At 58.7% G+C, this 17,723-nt stretch overlaps 1 protein-coding gene across 3 annotated transcripts in view; it reads right to left on the bottom strand.

Moving 5' to 3' along the window:
• Positions 1-16,826, bottom strand: part of MIDN (midnolin) — a 30,544-nt gene extending 13,718 nt beyond the window's left edge. The window contains exons 1-4 of one of the 3 annotated variants that reach the window (XM_077841973.1): positions 16,479-16,826; positions 12,954-13,179; positions 11,330-11,417; positions 10,980-11,042 (exon numbers count right to left, since the gene is read on the bottom strand). In XM_077841973.1, the coding sequence (XP_077698099.1) occupies positions 10,980-11,042; positions 11,330-11,417; positions 12,954-13,171 (369 nt within the window). In that variant the 5' untranslated portion in view covers positions 13,172-13,179; positions 16,479-16,826. Of the gene's footprint in view, positions 1-10,979; positions 11,043-11,329; positions 11,418-12,953; positions 13,180-13,331; positions 13,481-16,478 lie in introns of those variants that run through there. The other 2 variants (XM_077841975.1, XM_077841974.1) reach the window with 2 other exon arrangements.
• Positions 16,827-17,723: the final 897 nt, after the last annotated feature.

Genomic DNA, 17,723 nt, shown 5'->3' with positions numbered 1-17,723 from the left:
AGCAGGGCAATGGACCCGGAAGGAGCCTGCAGCCATCCCAGAGCGACATGGGCATCAGCACCCGGAGAGCTCCCACGACTGCTGACTGAGCAGAAGCAGGAAAGGGGGAGCGTGCCAAGAGCCCAGCAGGGTGGGGGCAGCTGCCTTGGATAGGCAGGGGCCACGTCGGGGCTACAACTGAGAAGCCAGGCCTTTTAGAAGAGGGACCCCCTTGCTCCTTAGGAGTTTCTAGCTGCAAGGTCCTCCCAGATCCCCGGAACTCCAGTAGGACACCGGGCAGAGGGGTGCAGGGGGTGGGAGGGAACCCTGATGGGTTAAAGCTCAGGACCCTCAGGACTCGCCTGCCACATCTCATCCTTGCGTGACCCGTGGTGCCAGGGGAGCAACTGACGGAGGCAGCTTTTACAAAAATAAAAACAGGGGAGGGTTGCCACCCCACCCTGGTGATAAACCTGCCCACACAGCCGCTCCCCGCAGTGCACAGGAGGAGATTAACCAGAGCCGGGCGGGGGTGGGGGGGCAAGCGGGACAAGGTCCAGCAGCGGGGGCTGGAATCCACCCTCTGACATACTCTTCATGGCTCTTACTGTGGACGCTTTCTGCCCACCCCCACCCCAGTGACACACGCACCCCTTTTCATTTGCACAGCTGTGCATTTGCATTTCCCTATAGCCTGAAAGAGGCTTCTCTTCCCCGGCGAGTCTAGCATCTGCCAAGCCCGCTGCACCTGAGACAGTGGCAGGGGACGGAGACAATGCCAAGAAAAGTCACCTGACTCCCTCCTTTCCAAGGAGGTCACAGCCAATGCTAAGGGGTCACCCCCATTTTCCCTGCTCCTCGCCCCATCTGGAGCGATAGCAGCCCTTCCAGGCGCTGTAATATGACTTGGCTGGCATGTCCAGACCTCCCACTACAAAGCACTAAGTAAGGATCAGAGGGGCTATATCCCTCCAGCCCAAGGGGCTAAGCACACTTCTTTCATGGCTAGGACTTGGGGCCAGTCCCTCAGCGGACTACTTGCCCTGTTCAATCACTGGATAAACCCAGTTTCTGGGCATGGGGGCCCATCTCACACACCCGTGAAACAAAGGCAGATGACACGTTAGATCTTTAAAAGGGGAAAGGAAACATCTGGGTCTCCCATGGTATGGAGGCTCTCACGTAAGACACCCAGGACTAGACTGTCTTCCAGAGACGCTGAGCACCTACAAACACACCCAATGTCAACGTGAGCTGCCAGGGCCCAACACCCATGGTGGGAGTATCAACTCTGGGGGACCAGAAACAGACACCCAGACAATTCAGTGGCCATTTCTGAGTTAGATCTTTGGGTCCCAGGGCTGCATTGGAGCCAAATACCTGCACAGTGACTTAGTCGAGAGGGAAACAGCCACAGAAGGATTGCAAAGAAGTACCCACTGAACTATCAGAAGACTCCTGGAGAGGTAGTTGGGATTTCACAGCATCTCTTTCTCGTTCACTGCCCCAGCCGGAGGGGGATGCTGGGAAGAAGGGGAATTCCCCCAGCAGCTGGAGATCTCCAGCGGGACCTTTAACCAGGAAGGCCAAGCCCAGGGGGAAAACCCACTGTGGATTTCACACTCAGGAATTTTCCTCCATCTGGGGCTCAGCACAAACATATACCACCTTGCCCCAGCTCTATCCAATCTCCTGCTAGCTTGGCCCTCGTTAACCTGAAGGCTCATGAGCAGGACCGAGGAAATCCAAGCTCTCTATGTATCAAACTGCAGCCTGCCCCACATAGCACTTGGTGTCTGGGCACCCTCAACAAGGTCCGGCAGTTCAGGAGGGGCACTCTCCTCCCCCCCCCCCATGTTGCCTTGTGATGTATTTCCCACCCCAATGAGCAAGGCTGCAGGAAGTGGAGGGGCCTCCTGCGTTTGAGCTGGGGATGGGGGAAGAAGTCAGCACTTGGCGGGGGAAAGAGGGAAACACGCATCTGCTGAACCCTTGGACCACTCGCCGGGGGAGGGCGCGGCCAGAGACATTAATCTCCCTCATCGCTGATCAGATTCCATGGAGTCGGGTGACCAGGAAGGGGAGGAAAGAGAGACAGAGGGAGGCTGGAGGGGCGTCACTGAGTATGTCACCGCAGAGCCCCCACCTTGGGGAGCCGTTGCAGTGGCATGAGAAGGGAGGCCGGCCATACAGACCCAGCTGGGGTGGGAGGCCCATGCAGTCCCTCCCACCCCACAGGGGTAAAGTCACTCCGCCAACAGGATCCTTGCTGAACGGGGCTCCCCCGAAGCCCTGCCAGCTCTCACGCTCTGCCCACCCAGCAGCCGTCACCTACGAGCCGTTAGTCACCCTTTCCCAGCTCCCCCTACACGCACCCCTGACCTTTCTGCAGCCAAGACCACCGGTGTGGCGTGTCACTCGCTGAGGGCGACCACAGAGTGCCTTCTCAGGGAGCCCCCACCCCCCAACCCTGTATCATGCTCTGTGCGAAGAAGGGGGAAGAGCCTCACGCCCCCCATTCCCGCCCGTGCAGATCCCGCAACAGAGGTTACCGCGGCCCAAGGCAGCTGCCATCGCAGCCACCAGGAACCCACCCTGTGCCAAGAGAGCGTGGGTGCCCGGGCCACCTGCAGCTCAGACAGGCAGGAAAACCGCGCAGAGCAGGCGAGGAGGGGGGCCAGGAGCCAGTCTGCAGGGCTGTGCCACCGGCCCCCAGCTCCTGCGATACCCACAGCTCCGCTGCCGGACAAGAGAAGTGAAGAGATGGGGGAGCCTTTCCCTGGGCATGGGGGGCACTTCTGCCCCCTCCCCCGGAGCAGAGCCACCAAGTCACGCAGAGCAAGGCAGGGTGAAGCAGCCCTGCCAGGCGAGCGTGTGGCCAGGGACCGGCAGCGACTCAGGAAGGTGACTAGAGGACAGCGAGGGGGCAGGCGAGGACACCCCCCCCCCAGCGCAGTGCTCCGGGGGCGGGTGGGCCCCTCTGCAGCGTGACTCAGGCAAGAGCACACAGTGAAAAAGGCCACTGCGAGGCAGAGCACCTCCATGCCCCCCACCAAAACACCTACAATGGGGAGCGGAGAGGAGTTTGTCACCCTCCCCCATCTCCCCCCCACCCCACAGGCTCAGAGAGTGGCAGGTGATGGAGCAGCTGGGAGGAGAGGGGAGCAAGGAACTCCCATGAAAAGCACGGGATGCCCTAATCATAGGGAGGTTGGGGGAAGAAAACCCCTCCCCATAGCCCCAGCAGCTGCTCTCCGCCCCCACAGCTAAACAAGGCCAGAGATCCCAATGTGGCTCGGTTTCCCCCCCACCCCATTACTTATTCTAGGAGGTGCCTGGCAGCGTAAATCACCCGCCATCTGCTCTGAGGAAAAAAGGCGGGGGGGGGGGGGAATATTAAAGGCCCAGCTTGAGGGGCTGGCTAGTGCTGCCCCAGGGCCCCCCAGCCCACACCCCTCCCCCCATGCTGCCACTTCACATTCCACCTGCCTGGGGGGCCGGCTTTAATGCTCGCCAGGCCGGGGGTGGGGGGGTGCTATTCCTCCAGCCTCTCCTCCAGCTCCTCCTCCCCCCCCCCCAGCAGTCAGGGGAAAAGCACAGAGGGAGGGGAGCAGGGCAGACGCACACACAACAATCCTGGTTGTGGGGAGAAGGCCAGGCCATGCTGATGTTTAGTTACACACACACACGGGAAGGATACCCCAGCAGGGATCGATCACGGGTGCACCCCACGCCCTCCTAATGCGGAGGGAGGGGTGGCTTTTCAATCAGCAGCAGCCCAACACTGGGCAAGGGACCAGGCAGGATCTGCCCCTCTGCTTCTTGGCTCAGGAGGGTCCCGGGAAGGGAGGGGAGGATTCATGAACGAACACTTCGCCCCCCGCCTTTTGTTGGCGAAGATGAATATTTGTCTAAGCCGGCTGGCACTGGGCTGCAAGCGCCTGAGAGGCGGACAGACCCTCCTGCCCTCAGCACGTCAAATGGGGTGCAATTCATGCACCCCACAGAACAGAAGGGAGGCCTCTGTTCTCAGGCCAAGCTTCCAAGGGGGCACCGAGACAGGGACAGCTGTGCACCCAGCCAGCCCTGCTGTCTGCAGCTACCTCCATTCCCAGCACCAATCTCCTCCCCAGCCCTAGCTTGTCCAGCAGTGGAGACTCCCCCTACACCCGCTTCTCCCCGGCCCCAGCAGTAGCTTCGGTATCACACCAAGACCCTCCCCTTTCCCCCCCCATCCAAGAGAGACGCTGAGTTCTGAGAAGCCGTGGGAAAAGCGGCTTAAAAATAACAGCGAACCCCCAAGCGCATCAGATGGAGGCCGCAGAGGAAGAGGTGGGCGTGAAAGAGATGCTGCAACTTCGGCCATCAAGGTTACAGCTGGGGGAGGAGGGAACACTCCTCTGGCCCGGGGGGGGGGGGGGGATGTGTGTGCCCACCTACCCTGCACAGAGCCCTAGATGTGGGGGCGGGGAGAGGATCCCCAATCTAATCCCAGCCTCTGTGGCTTTTATGACCCTCAGTTTCTCCAGCTGTAACAGGGTGCAGGGAAAACTCAATGTGCCCCAACGCAGGGGGGTTGGACCCCCCTCCCAAATGCACATGCACCCGATAAACCCACAACCCCAGCGAGCGCCTCATACACACTCCCGGAGAGAGGGGCCAGCTAAGCCCTTTTCTAACAGCAGAGTCCTCTCCCGGGCCCGCCAGTCACGATTCCCCTCCCTCCAGCCACAAAAGATTCCCCCGGAATCAAAGGCCCAGCAGTCACGACTCCCAGCCCCCCCCCAAATCGAGCATCCAGCCATTCAAACACACAGCGCTCGCCCCCGCCAGCCAAACAAAGGGTCTTCAGTGTGGGAGCATCGCTGCCCGGGAGAGAGGCATCTCGAGAGGGCTCTGAACTAACCAGGCTTTGGGGCACCCCAGAATCCCCTCCACCCCTCTTCTCGTCTCAATGGAGACTGCTCCCTTGTTCTCCAGGAGCGGGGAGGGGAAAGCCTCACAGGTGGGAAATTAACATTTGGAGAAAAGCCTGGACCCCTAGACGGGAGGGGGCTCAGAGAGCCGCCCCCACACAGCTTCCTCGCTCACCCCTAAAGAAACAGGCACTGCTGGGTATCGGCCCCACAGTACACTGGCCTTCCCCTCCCCCACTACCTACAGACCCTCTGCTGATCACCCCTTACCGGCTCAGGTGCAAAGAGAAAGGGGGTGGAGAGGAGCAGCCAATTCCTACACCCACCCCTGTGGGCTTCCACCAGGCAAAATATTGACCATTTCCAGCATATATAGGGTGGGCCAGACTTTGGGGCTAAATCAGAGGGACTCAGAGAAAGCGGGGTTCGTTTCCCCCTCCAAGCTTAGAGGGGTTTTGTCCATGCTCTCTCATCAGAGATCTGAAAGCCGTTTATGACCACGATCTTGTGAAACCTCATGAGCATCCCTAGGGCATGGGGGAGGAAGCCAAGGTGGAGAGAGAGAAGGACTCCCCTGTGAGTCAGTGGCAGATAATCCAGATGTCCCAACTACCCTCCACACACACACACCCCTCCCCAAGCTGAGAAGGGAACCCAGGAGTCCTGCCCCCCAGGCTCCCTGCTCTAGCCATTATACAATCCTGCCTCCCTCTTAAACCAGTCATCCCCTCCCCCCCCACCCTCAGTGACAGTCCCCAAGTCTCTCTAGACTCCTCCAGGTCCCCTTGACGTCAGCAGCCACCCAAGGCTCCCTCTCCTTCCTGGCAGAGGGCCTGACTCACACCTTCCTCCTTGCGCACCCCTTCCTGACCCTTGGCTGTTATTAGCCAAGGAAACCGGAGAGCCTGGAGCGAGCGTGAGCTCACCGCCTGTCGGCTCCCAGCAGCACTAAAAATAATCCCTTCCTCTCCCGAGCGCAGGGCCAGGAGTTGGGGGGGGGGGGGGGGCGCAGGGGGCTGTTAGCCAGGCCTCGGCATCACACACGTCAGCCGGTTCTTGCAAACGCCAAGGAGGGAGGAGCAGGTTTAACAGAGGTAGCACCGAGATTAGCAAGGAACAGCTCCAGATTCCAACACCCCCGCAGGAGACACCCCATCCCCTCTCCCCTGCCCCAGCCCTGCAAGGATGGGAGTGGAGACAGCCAGACATTTCACTAGCCATGTACCAAAACCCATAGCACCCCCCTCTCCCCTAGCCTGGCAGCCAGTGCCAACCCCTCCCACAGCCCAGCCCTACAACCTGCCCCCCGGCCTTTCCATTCAATGACACCGGCCCAAGTCCTGAACCCAGACAGGGGCTATCGAGCTAACCCAGCCTCTCTCCCCCACCCCATCCCCCTTCCTCCTCCAAGTGCTCCTGTTTGCGAACAGTAGCACACCGGTCCCTCCCAGGCTCGCTAGTTACCTAACCAACCAATCCCCGACGCCAAATGAACGCCCCCTCCGGGTCCCCCCACCTTCCGAGTAGGGGCAGGGCGGGATGGCTCCCCTCCCCCACACTCCGGCACATTCCTTCGGCCCTCCGTCCTCGCCCCGCCACCAGAAAGCAGGATGCTCCAACATAAACACATCCCGCCCAGCCAGCCTGCTCCAACGCCCACAGCAGGGATGGAAAAGCTCCCACTGAGTTCACTGGCCATTGGAACAAGGCCACTGGCCCTCTCCCTGTCCAGCCAGCACCCTTGTTAACACCTCATGGATGGGGCAATATCCCCCCCACCCCCTCAGGTAAGAGAGGAATGTCTGCACCCAGGATGGGAATGGTGGTGCTAGGTCCCAAGGGATCCTGCCAGTTCCCCCAGGGATTCTGCTGCCCTAGATCCTTTGGGAAGCCAGGAAGGGGCGGAGGAGAACCACCAGCAGCAGGGACCCTGCAGGCTGTTGCCAAGTCAGGGGAGGGAAATCTAATTTACTGTCTCCGAATCCAGCCCTGGAGATACAGGGAGCGCGTCCCTGCCGATTCCCAGAAATGCGGATGACTCACAGAACGTTGCATTCCCTCCTCTCTCCAAGCGCTTGCCCTGATGTAACCTTTGCCTCCCCCCCCACCGCCCAGCAGGGGATGAGAACAGGGTGGGTGCGAGTGGATGGATGGATGGCTCAGCAGGGAGGCACCCTGACACCAGCGCAAGAGGAGACTGGTACTAACGCGGGCTGGGAGGGGGCAGGAAATCAGAGCCTTCCCCCCCATGTTATTGGCAAGACTGTCCTCTGCCCTGGTTACTCAAGCGAATACAGCACCCCACGCAGGGCAGAGCCCCCTTCCCACAGGGCAGGGCCCAGCGCCCCACAAAACACAGGCTTGATACTATGGGTCAGCCCAGTTCAGAGCCAGAGGAGAGAGGCCGGTCCAAACCAAGGGGAAGCGGAGGGGGAAGGAAACAGCCCCTGCCCTCCCCCAAAATAGGCTTAAAAACCTTCTCTCCAGCTGCACACAGCTGGAGCAGGCAGCTGGAACCCTGACACCGGCTCCCACACTCCACCAGACACTGCCGCTGAGGGATTTTCCATCCAGAGGAAGGAAAAAAAGAGGCGGGGGGAAGGGAGGGCGAAGTACCAAAACACAAAAAACTTCCACCATTGAGAAATAACATTCCTCCTGGCAGAGCCACCTAGTGACCTCAGACCCGGAGCCAGGCCCTGGATCCGCGCTGCTGGGCCTTCCAATGGAAGCAGAGATCCCTACCCTCTCTGGCAGGGTCCGGGATGGTGCCTTGCGCCCCAGAGACACCAGGACCCTCTTCCCCAAGACCGGCAGGCAGGCTCAGCTACGCTGGGGTGGAGAAGGTTGCATGCATGGCTGAGGCTGCTGGACAAGGCGCAATACCCCTCCACCCCCCAGCAGCTCTGCTGAGCAGGAGGGCAGCCCCCCTGGGAAAGAGGCATCATCCAACCCCTTGAATGTTGCAATGAGCTTTGGCAGGAAGTTTATCGGCAGCTACCAGGACATCAGCAGTGCCATGGGAATCCAGCCCCTAGCTTGGGGTAAGCACCACGCCTCCTGCCCGGTAGTCATTTCCTTAAGGTAACGAGGGGAAGGCTTAGATGGCGTTTTCTCCCCCACCCCCCAGAGGAAGTCTAATAGCAGGGAGATCTGCTGTGCTCCGAGAGCCCTACGCAGGCAGAACCAAGGCGAGAAGCATGAATGAGAGGCGTGGTTTCCTGTCCCCCGCCCCCAGGTGCTGGCTATGCCTCTGTGCTCAGAGAAGGCTTCCTGAGGCAGAGATCCTGTCAACAAACCTAGGGGGGGCATGGAGGGGGGGTCACCACTTCCCAGCCTTGGCGTCCCACTCGTTTTACTGCAGTAGGGAACAGAGACTAGAGGCATGTGAGGCCTTTTCCGGCTCCAGTTTCTGTGAGAGAGAAAGGGATGGGGGTGCGAGGGTGGGGGAACGAAGCTTCGACTGGGGACCTGCACTTTGCATCCAAGGTGCATGGGACACAGACTGACCCAGGGGAGCCTACATCTCTGCAATTCAGCGCCTCTAAGGAGCTACCTTCTAACCCCCTCACCCCCCCCCCGCACTTCTGGCGGTCTGCTACCAACAAGCCACAAAGGAGGAATAAACCCTTTCGCTGCGAGGCCTGGAATGCACCAGACTCCATCCTGCAGACACAAGCACGGTAATCAAAGCCAGCCCTGCTCTGGGCAGGTCGGCCAGCTCCCCCCCACCCCCCCTTCCTTAAAGCAGCCACCACTCCCCCATTACCATGTTGGCTGGGCGATCACACAAGTTTTCAAGATGAGACAACGCACGCACACACCAACCACGCAGGAGGACCCCGCCCCAGCCTCTTTGCCGGCTCTGCCCCTGCCCACCCTCCCAGGGCATGAGACAGCAAGCCCCAGCCAGGAATCTTAGCCCGACCCAGGAGGATTCCTGCCCTCTGCCCCTCCCAGGCCTAGAAAGAGGCATTGTGCAGGGAGATTCCTATGCTGCTCTGGGCTCCTACCCAGGCTGCAGCTGGAGTAACAGCTCTCCATAGAATGCTAACAGGGAGCGTCTCACGCCCCGTGTGCTCGGCCCCCACCCTGAAAGGGGGGACAGGGGGACAATTCTGAGACTACCCCCGAGACAGGTGAGGGGTGGACGGGGAAGGTCTCAACTGACGAGACACCAAACCAAGCTGAGGAACTGGGACCCAAAGCCTTCTGCCAGAACAAACCACGGTGCCACTAGCGTTTCACCAATGCCCCATGCCAACCCAGAAAAACACTCTCGCCCAAAAGCCACGTAGCAGACGGCCTACAGCCCTTTGCCAGAACCCAGGAGTTCACTGGCTGGAGTCACAGGGAAGCCACATCCGAGCGCAGGGGATGGGGTGCTCTGTTGCCACTGCAGGAAGTCGGGGAACCCTCCAACCCCAGAAGCACCCAGCTGGCTTTGCAGCTCAGCGAGCAGTGCGTTAATGGGCCGTACAGAGTCAAGGTTGCCCGCGGGAGGGCCAAGAGCATCCAGGTTGCCAAGGCCATTCCCCGCTCCAAGGTGACTTGAGGGAGAGCTGCGCTGCACAGTGCATGGAGGGGCTCGGTGGCTCCGCCACCCTTCCAGGGGCCTGGTCCTAGAAAAGCACTAGGTGCCCAGCAGCAGAGTCCTGACAGGCAGGGCTGCAAGGAAGCCCTGCAGCCGGCCTCGTGTGTTTTTCCCACCCACTCAGATCCAGAGGAGAGCATTGAAAAAGGTACCAAGCAGGGCTGGGCATTAGCATGTGTTTGCCCAGAGCTTGGGGGATGGAAAGTGGCCCCCAGCACTATGCTGGTGGCTCAGAATTAAACTAGGGACTTAAAAAGTCTTTTAAAAATAAACTCAAGTGCTAGCCAGGGAGGAAGGAGAGAGGTTTTTTGTTTGTTTGTTTTTAAAAAGAGACCGAAAACAAAGAAGCAGGAGCTGCTCAACTTTAAAGCCAGAGGGAGGTGAAGAGGTGAATTCCACACCCAGCTGCAGTCTGCCATTTCCTTCCCTCCCCACCTCCCTCCAGACACACATCAGAGGGTCACCCAGCAATGGGAGGGTTTCCTTGAAGCGCAAGCCAGGGGTAGGGAGAAGAAGAAGGGGGGGAAAAAAAAAAAAAAAAAAGACACCCTCCCCCTCTTTGTCTGATTAGCAACCTCTTGCCTCTGGGAGCGCAGCCAGTGATCCTAACCCAGAGACACCTCCTGCCCCCTCCCCAGCCATAAGCTCAAGACCACGGTGCAGACATTCGAAAGCTGCTGCAGCCGGTTTTCCGGAAGGGCCGCTCAGGCCCTGGGAGAAGAGCCCCCCCGCCACCACCACCACCTTATGATCTGAGGGGGCAAACCTCCAACACAAAGCTGTGTCCTGGTAGGATCCGCATATACACACGCCCCCCGCCTCCCCCCCGCCTGATTCTGCAAACAATAGCAAGAGGCCGTCTTCCCTCATGCAGGAAAGGCAACTGTTAGGGTAGGAATCCTGCTTTTGTCTTTAAATTGGGGGATGGGGAAAATCAGTCCCAAAATACACCCGCTGTGTCGAGAATGGGGAACCCCACATCGCACCTTGAGGTCAGGACCTTGGCCTAGACCCTTCACTGTCCTTTGCCTCAGTTTCCCCTCCCACTGACTGTTTAGGCCAGTGGTTCTCAACCTATTTACCATTGTGGGCCGCACCTGCAGCTCTCTGTGTGGTATGTGGGCCGCATCCACACAATATATACACACATGACCTGTATGGCCCCTGAGGATGTCACGTGGGTCGCAGCTGGGTGCTGATTGGGCTGCAGGTTAGGAACCCCTGATTTAGGCTGAACTCTTCAGGGCAGGGACTGTCTCTCCCCAAGTGTTTGTGCAGGGCCTGGCTCAGCAGGGCCCTGATTTGGATCATGGCCTTTTGGCAGTACAGTAACAAATCCCTTCACCACAGATACAGGCCTCTAGGTTTCTCTGTTGCGAAATCTCTAGCTTTCAGTACATCCAGGAAGCTGTGGGGGGAGGAGGTCAAATACAAGCCCCCTGCAGAGAAATCTTTGCCCATGTCAACGCACCAATATTTTGGCATCTCACCTGAGTTTCAGTTAAGCTTTCCAGAGCCTGCATCACCGACTGTTCTGGTCTGGATGCCTGAGACTGAAAGAAAAAATAAAAAAGGGGGTGTGTGCACGCGTGTGGCAGGGGGGTGGATTGCAGGTCACTTTCACTATTTATACACCGAGCTACCGAGCAACCAATGAAATATTCAACTTGCTGGCGTTCCCAGTGCCAGCGACAACCCCCCCCCCAGGACAAAAGGGTTTGTGTCGGAGGAAGTGGCATCGATTCTGCTGAGCCAGATCACATTCTAGCCCTTTAATAATAGATGAGACGAGTGCGTGTGTGTTGGGGGGGGGGGGGGGGGGAATAAAAAGGCCATTTACCATCAAGCCAGCTTCCACTGTGGGGACAAGCGTCAGTTTGCTTCCTTCCACGACCCCCAAATCCTGCAGCTTTCCAGAACTGAGACGACTGCAGAAGGGAAAAGACATAGACCGAGACAAGGACATCAGACTTCGAGCAAAAAGGGACAGTTAACGGAAGGGGGCCTGGTTTGCTTTAGAACCCAACCCGGGTACCCTCCTTAGCTCCCTCATTGCTCCCTGGAATCTGAACGGCCTAGGCCGGGGGCGGGGGGGAAGATACAGGTTCAGCGGTGGGGTTTTCATTTCCATTTAACACAGTGCCCCCCCCAGTTATCTTTACCCCCTGAATCTCATTCCAGCCCCTGCCCCCACAACGTCCAATTGTGTCTGTGTCTCTCCCCCTCCAGTTTATCATGTAAACACTCTTTCCGAGGGGCAGGAGGCAGGGAATGATGCTGCAGTAATCAGTCAAGCAGCCATTGGCACTAACTCGTGCAGTGTCTGTAGCTTTTGTGTCTAATAAAACCTTCCCCATAGGACAGGCAGAATTCAGATGACTGGGGGTGGGGGGCAGGGAGAAGAGGAAACGTTGACCAGTTTGGGGAGGAGGGTAGCATGGGGGGGGGGACTAACACCCGCCCCCCCTTTCTTTTTTCAAGTACTGTAATCATAGATGCAAAGGCTCTCTCCCCCACCCCCACCACTCACAGCCACCCCCCTCAATTAGACAACAGGCTCGGGTGCTTAATTCACTCAACGCAGCTGCTCCAGCCAGGGGGAGCCAATCAAGAGCAAAAGCCCCCTCATTTTAGTCTCGGAGGTTCCTTTCTCCATTTTGGCTACTGTTTGGAGGGGGCTAGAGGGGAAGGGGGGGTGCCAAAATATACCACAGAAAGCCCCCCCCCCCGCACCTTAAGCATTGACCAGTCTCGGATCTGCAGCAAACCTGGCTCCTGTTAAACAAAGGACTGTCCCACCTCCCAGCCCTGACACGCCAGAATTCAGCTCCCGAAGAGCTCCCCCATCCCCGTCCCTGCCCTCGGCTGCATTTGGGGTTTTGGAAAAGGGGGTGGGGGGGCGCGTCGTGCCGAGAAAAGGCCGCCTCTGGGATCCCACCTCGGTTCAACCTTTAGAACAAAGGGCACCGCGCCGCGCACTCACTCGTGACTCGGTGCAACGCGGCGACCGAGCGGGGTGCAGCCAGGAGGGGGCCCCGCACACACACACACAGCGCCAGGGGAAAGTTTTGTGGGATCAAAGCCCACAGAGAGGCTCCATTTTAGGTCCAGGGTCCCTATCGCAGAAGCTTCCCCGGGACCCCGCTCAGCCCAGCCCAGCCGTGCTAGGGGAGCCGACTCGAGGGAGGGACTGGAACACATCCCATTCAGTGCAGGAGGCTGAGAAATGGGGCCACACACATACACCGGGGGGGGGGGGGAATGGCAGGAGCCAGGGCTCTGCAATGGAGGCGAAGAGTAAACCCTGCTCTGCCAGCCACTTTAAAGAAACCAAAGCACCAAGGGGCGGCGGGGAGGGGGGGATCCTTGCTTGCTCCCCCCCCCGACACAGACTGGTGAGCCCCTGAGTTGGGTCCCTCGTGGGGTAGTTTAGCCAAGGCGGGGTGGGGAGCTGCCAGACCTACCTTTCTTTATGTAAGAGCGCCAGCCTTTCCTTGGGCACTTTAAGCCTCTGTGACAGTCTCCGCTTCAGTCCTTCCACCGTCTCTTCCACGGGGACGGAGAGCTCATAACGGGTCCCGGTGGTGGTGTTGATGTACAGATTCATGGAGGGCTCGTTCGGGACGGCCTCGCAGGCTGGGGCACCCCGGCTGCAGCTCCTGGCGCTGGGCTGCTGGTCCATTCGGTGACCTGGGGGGGCGGGCAGGGAGGAGCGGTTGGTGTGGCAGGGGGAATCAAGGTCCGGGGGGGGGAGGCTTGGGGGACCAAAAAAGGAAGTGGAAGGGAACAAAGGAGCGACCAGAGCGCCTGGTTCTGCTGCGCGCACAGATTCTCACACTCACACACACACACACCAGCCGGGGTGGGATCGCCTTCCCGAGTCCTCCCTCGCTCCGGTTTAATATCCAAGGGTCACTCCGGATCCGCGTGGTCCTTCCAGGTCTTCCTCGCGCGGGGTTCTAGAGGGGACTTGGTGCGGGAGGGAAGGGGACCAGCTCTCCCTGAACACCACAGCAGTTTGCCCCTATTTAAACCTCCCTCAAAACCTAACCCCCCCCCCACGTCACTCTCCCATGGGGAATTTCCCTTCCCCCTCCTCGGATGCCTCCTGAGGACGCGGATCTCGCCGGGAGACGCTGCTGGCAGGGAGGGCTCGCTGTGTGTGAAGGAGAGGGTGCTGCCTCCGTGGTGTGGGGGGTGCGGGAGGAGAAGTGGGGGGAGGGGGGGGGCAGAAGAAGCTTTTTCCTTCCTGAATCCCCCCCGTTGGGGCTGAACCCGGCAGCCGCCGCTCCGAGCTCCGCCGGTGTCGCGGTGTGAAAGTAACACACACGCGCGCGCGCGCACACACACACGGTACCAACACACACACACAAAAAGTTATAATGTATCAACGTTCTATAGGGGGGCGGTGCTTATTTCCCCCCTCATTCACTTCTTAGTCCTTGGCGCAGCCTCCAACCAATCCGGGCGCTCCGAACGTTGAGACAGGCAACCCGGGGCCAATCGCAGCCGGCCCGGTGCTCCCCCACGTGGAAGGCTGACTCCACCCTCCCTTTCAGACCTCTCCCCCCCCCACCCCAGCCACCCCACTTCCCCCCATCCCCTCCCTTCCCCTCCCCCTACGCCTTTGCCTAGCAGATCCTGACCCACTGGAAACAGGAGGGTTGGCTGGTGCCTGGCTAGATTCCTCCCCCCCTCCCTCTCCAAGCCAGCCCCCCCCTTTTTAAAAAAGCCATTCATAATATATTAGCCTCACAACAAAGGGCTACGCAGAGAAGCCTCGACTCAGCTGCTCCCTGGGCTTGGGAAAGGGGGGGGGGAGATTTACACGCGCGCTCAGAGGCCAGGTCTGCGGGCTGGTCTCCGTCCCGGCGTGGGACGAGACGCCCCCCACCCACACACACACACAGAGCGATTGCACCTTGCAGCTGCTTCTTCCTTGTTTCTGCGGGGGCTGCACGGGAAAGGCGAGGAATGACCCGAGCCTGCGCAGCCCAGCCATTGTTCTAAGGCGCGGGGAGGGTATTTACAAGATGGAAGGAAATCCTTCGCCCCCCCATCTCCGGAGATAACTCGGAGGAAGGTGGTCGCGGCAGAACACGCCAAGGGTGCAGCTTATGCCAAACAATGGCTGAGCTGCGGCTGTGGGGTGAACGCGGGCCGGGGGTGTAAAAAGCCCCGCTTTGCCGCGGAGGCCTGACTGGGGAAGAGGGTTACCCTTGTCCTCAAGCCGGGCGGGAGCTCTGGGGACGTTTATACACACCTCTCTCCCCCCCCCTCCCCCGGGACTGACCCAGTCCGGCTAGTAGCTGGGGGGAAACGTGGACGCACTTTGCAGCGGCTTTCGCATAAGCCGGAGTGAGCTGAGGTCACGGAGAGAACAAGTTAAGAGAGACAGATAGACAGACAGACACACACCGACGTGAGGGAACCGGGAAAGGGGGGCGGGGGGGACGATGGGGAAACATCCAAATGTTACAAAATCCAGATGCGGACTAAGCAAACCCCAGACTCGGATGCAATCCTCCTTGGGCAAATTCCGGTTCCAGGCAACTTCAGGGTTTTCTGGGGACAAGGGCCGGGTTAGATTTCGGGCCCCCACCCTTCCCCCTAAAGGCCGGAGGTATGGCTCGGTGTTATATGGGGGGGGGGGGTATTAGCAGCAGCCAGAGACGCTGCAGAATGAGTCAGCAAAGCAAGGGCGCCCTCTGCCGGGCGAGCCGGCCTGGAGTGTGGGAAACCCACAGGGACAGTCAGTGCTATGGGAACAGTGTGTCCTCCGTGCAGATGGGAACGGTCGAGCCACTTAAAAACACACACACACTCCCAACGCCACCCGACATAAACGCAAAGATACCTGGCAAGCTGCTCCTTTGGCGGTTAAGACGGGCGTTGGCACCAAAAATCGCCTAAGCCCTATTAGATCCTGTGTGTAAACAGCCTGGCTACCGAGGGGGAGGTTAGTGAGCCAGCCAGATCCGTGTGTAGGGCCAGAAACGTTGCAAGGAGCACATTAAGCCCTTTCTGGCACCTGAGGGCAGCCGGCTGGGTTCTTCTGGACAATGGGGGTCATAAAAGATCACACAAGGGAGCCGAATTGCTGGGAAACGTGTCCCCCTCCCCCGGGTGGGTGCTGAGCACTTGAAATATCCGGCCTGAAATAAGTAGCCTTAACTCCTGTCCTAGTCTGGGAAGGAGACAGGATTTATTTCTGATGTTAAACAAAACCAAGCCACACGAGAGCCCCCCCAAGAGCTGGAGTCACCCCCTCGTGACTAGTCTCTGATCTCTTTCTTCCACACAGGGTGTCTCCCATTCTCCCCGAGGCACTGGATTTGAAACTGTAGATTTTAAAAAAAAAATCACCTACAAACTCTCTCAGGGCTTTGTCAGGAAACTTTAAAAAACAAGACCACCCAACCCTGCCAAGTCTCTCAATGACATATGCCTTGTTCGATTAAAGCAGAACTGCCAGCGAAAAGTAAGTCCAATCGACTCAGGCTGGCTCCGGTTTCGTTGAAATCAGAAATAAACTTTTTTTTTGGGGGGGGGGGGGGGAGCCCTAAGAGACGATTACAAATAGGATCTGGCCGTTGTAGGATTCCTGGAAGGTTTCTCCAGAATGGGGCAAGGGAGTTTTCATCCTCAGTTTAATTCGCCAAGGAGTCGATAGATGCAGATCAGACTGTGGTGTGAACCAGGAGCAGCTCAAGTGGATCTATATCGGCAGAGAGGTCAGAATCGGACCCAGCGAAGCTCTCCCCTACAATCCGCCCCCATTCCTTAAAAGACACTGAGACCCCCGTTAAAAAAATGGATTTTTGTGAGTTGTCTTTAAGAGCAAAAAAGAAACCAGCCGGAATCTTGTGTGGTGCCTAGCCGGGTTCCTCGGGGAGCTTCCTCAGTCGCTGGCTTGGTAGAAATCAAACCCCCTTTCTAGAGAGAGACTTGAAATCCTGTCCCCCCAGGGAGAGCACAAACTGACTTACCAGGTCCAGCGAATCCTTCCCCTTCGCCTCCTTTACACTGCGCGCAGCCGGAACGGCTCGGGCCCCCAAAAAGAAACTATATCCCGGTAAAGCACGTGATCCAATCCGGCTCCGAATCGTCCCCCAAGGCAAATAAATCCGGGGCTAGTCCAGAGCTCGCACAACAAGGGGAAAATCCAGCTCCCTTCCCAGCCTGGGTCTCGGGCTTTTGACGCCGCTCCGGGGGAGGGCAGCCTTAGTCTTTCGCGTTGGGGAGGCGCTGGAGAAGTTTTATTCCTCTCCCCCCGCGCGCACTCTCGCCTGGGTGGAGCCCGAGCGAGGAGCAGCAGCCAGCCTCGGAAAGCCTCCCAGCCTTGCCGAGTCAGCAGTGAGCTTGGAGGTGACGCAACTCCCACACCTGCCCCGCAGCGCCGGAGCGCGCCAGCCCCTCTCCAGTAACTCTTTCACAACCCGCGCGGCCCCTGCGGTTCCCCGTTCCGCCTTCCAGTAAAGCGCCGCCGGTGCTGGCTCGCAACTCGCCTCCTTGCTACCCACACCGCAGGGGCGGCCGGCGGGCCCCGGTGCTAGGCGCTGTACATAAACCTAGCGGAGAGGATTCGCCCTGAAACGTGTATCAGCTGAATAGAGACGAAGGAGGATCAGGGGAAACTGAGGCACAGAGCGGGGAAGTGACTTGCCTGTGGTCTCACAGGCGCAGAGTGGCAGAGGTAGGAGCTGACCACGGGTCTCCCGGCTCAGTGCCTTAAAAGAGGCCCATCCCACAGCCAGGGGTTCTCAACCTGTTTACCATTATGAGCCGAATAGGCATCCACACACTATCTCAATGGTTCTCAAACTTTTGTACTGGTGACCCCTTTCACGCAGCAAGCCTCTGAGTCCGACTCCCCCCCCCAATAAATTAAAAACACTTTTTGATACATTTAACACCATTATAAATGGTGAGGGCAAAGCAGGGTTTGGGGTGGAAGCTGACAGCTTGCGACCCCCCCACCATGTAGTAACCCCTGCACTATATTATATATATACATATGACCTGTATGGCCCTGAGGAGGTCACAGAGGCCGCAGCTGTGTGCGGATTGGGCTGCAAGCAGCCCACGGCCGTGGGATGAGAACCCTGCTACAGCTCTTTCAGTTTCCCCCTTTCTCATCATAACTTAGCTTTAAAGGAAAAGGAGTACTTGTGGCACCTTAGAGACTAACCAATTTATTTGAGCATGAGCTTTCGTGAGAAATAAATTTCAAA

This window comes from Eretmochelys imbricata, chromosome 25, assembly GCF_965152235.1.
Source record: "Eretmochelys imbricata isolate rEreImb1 chromosome 25, rEreImb1.hap1, whole genome shotgun sequence".
Classification (NCBI taxonomy): domain Eukaryota; kingdom Metazoa; phylum Chordata; order Testudines; family Cheloniidae; genus Eretmochelys; species Eretmochelys imbricata.
Note: the sequence above shows the minus strand (reverse complement) of the source record. Positions and strands in the feature narration are given on the sequence as shown.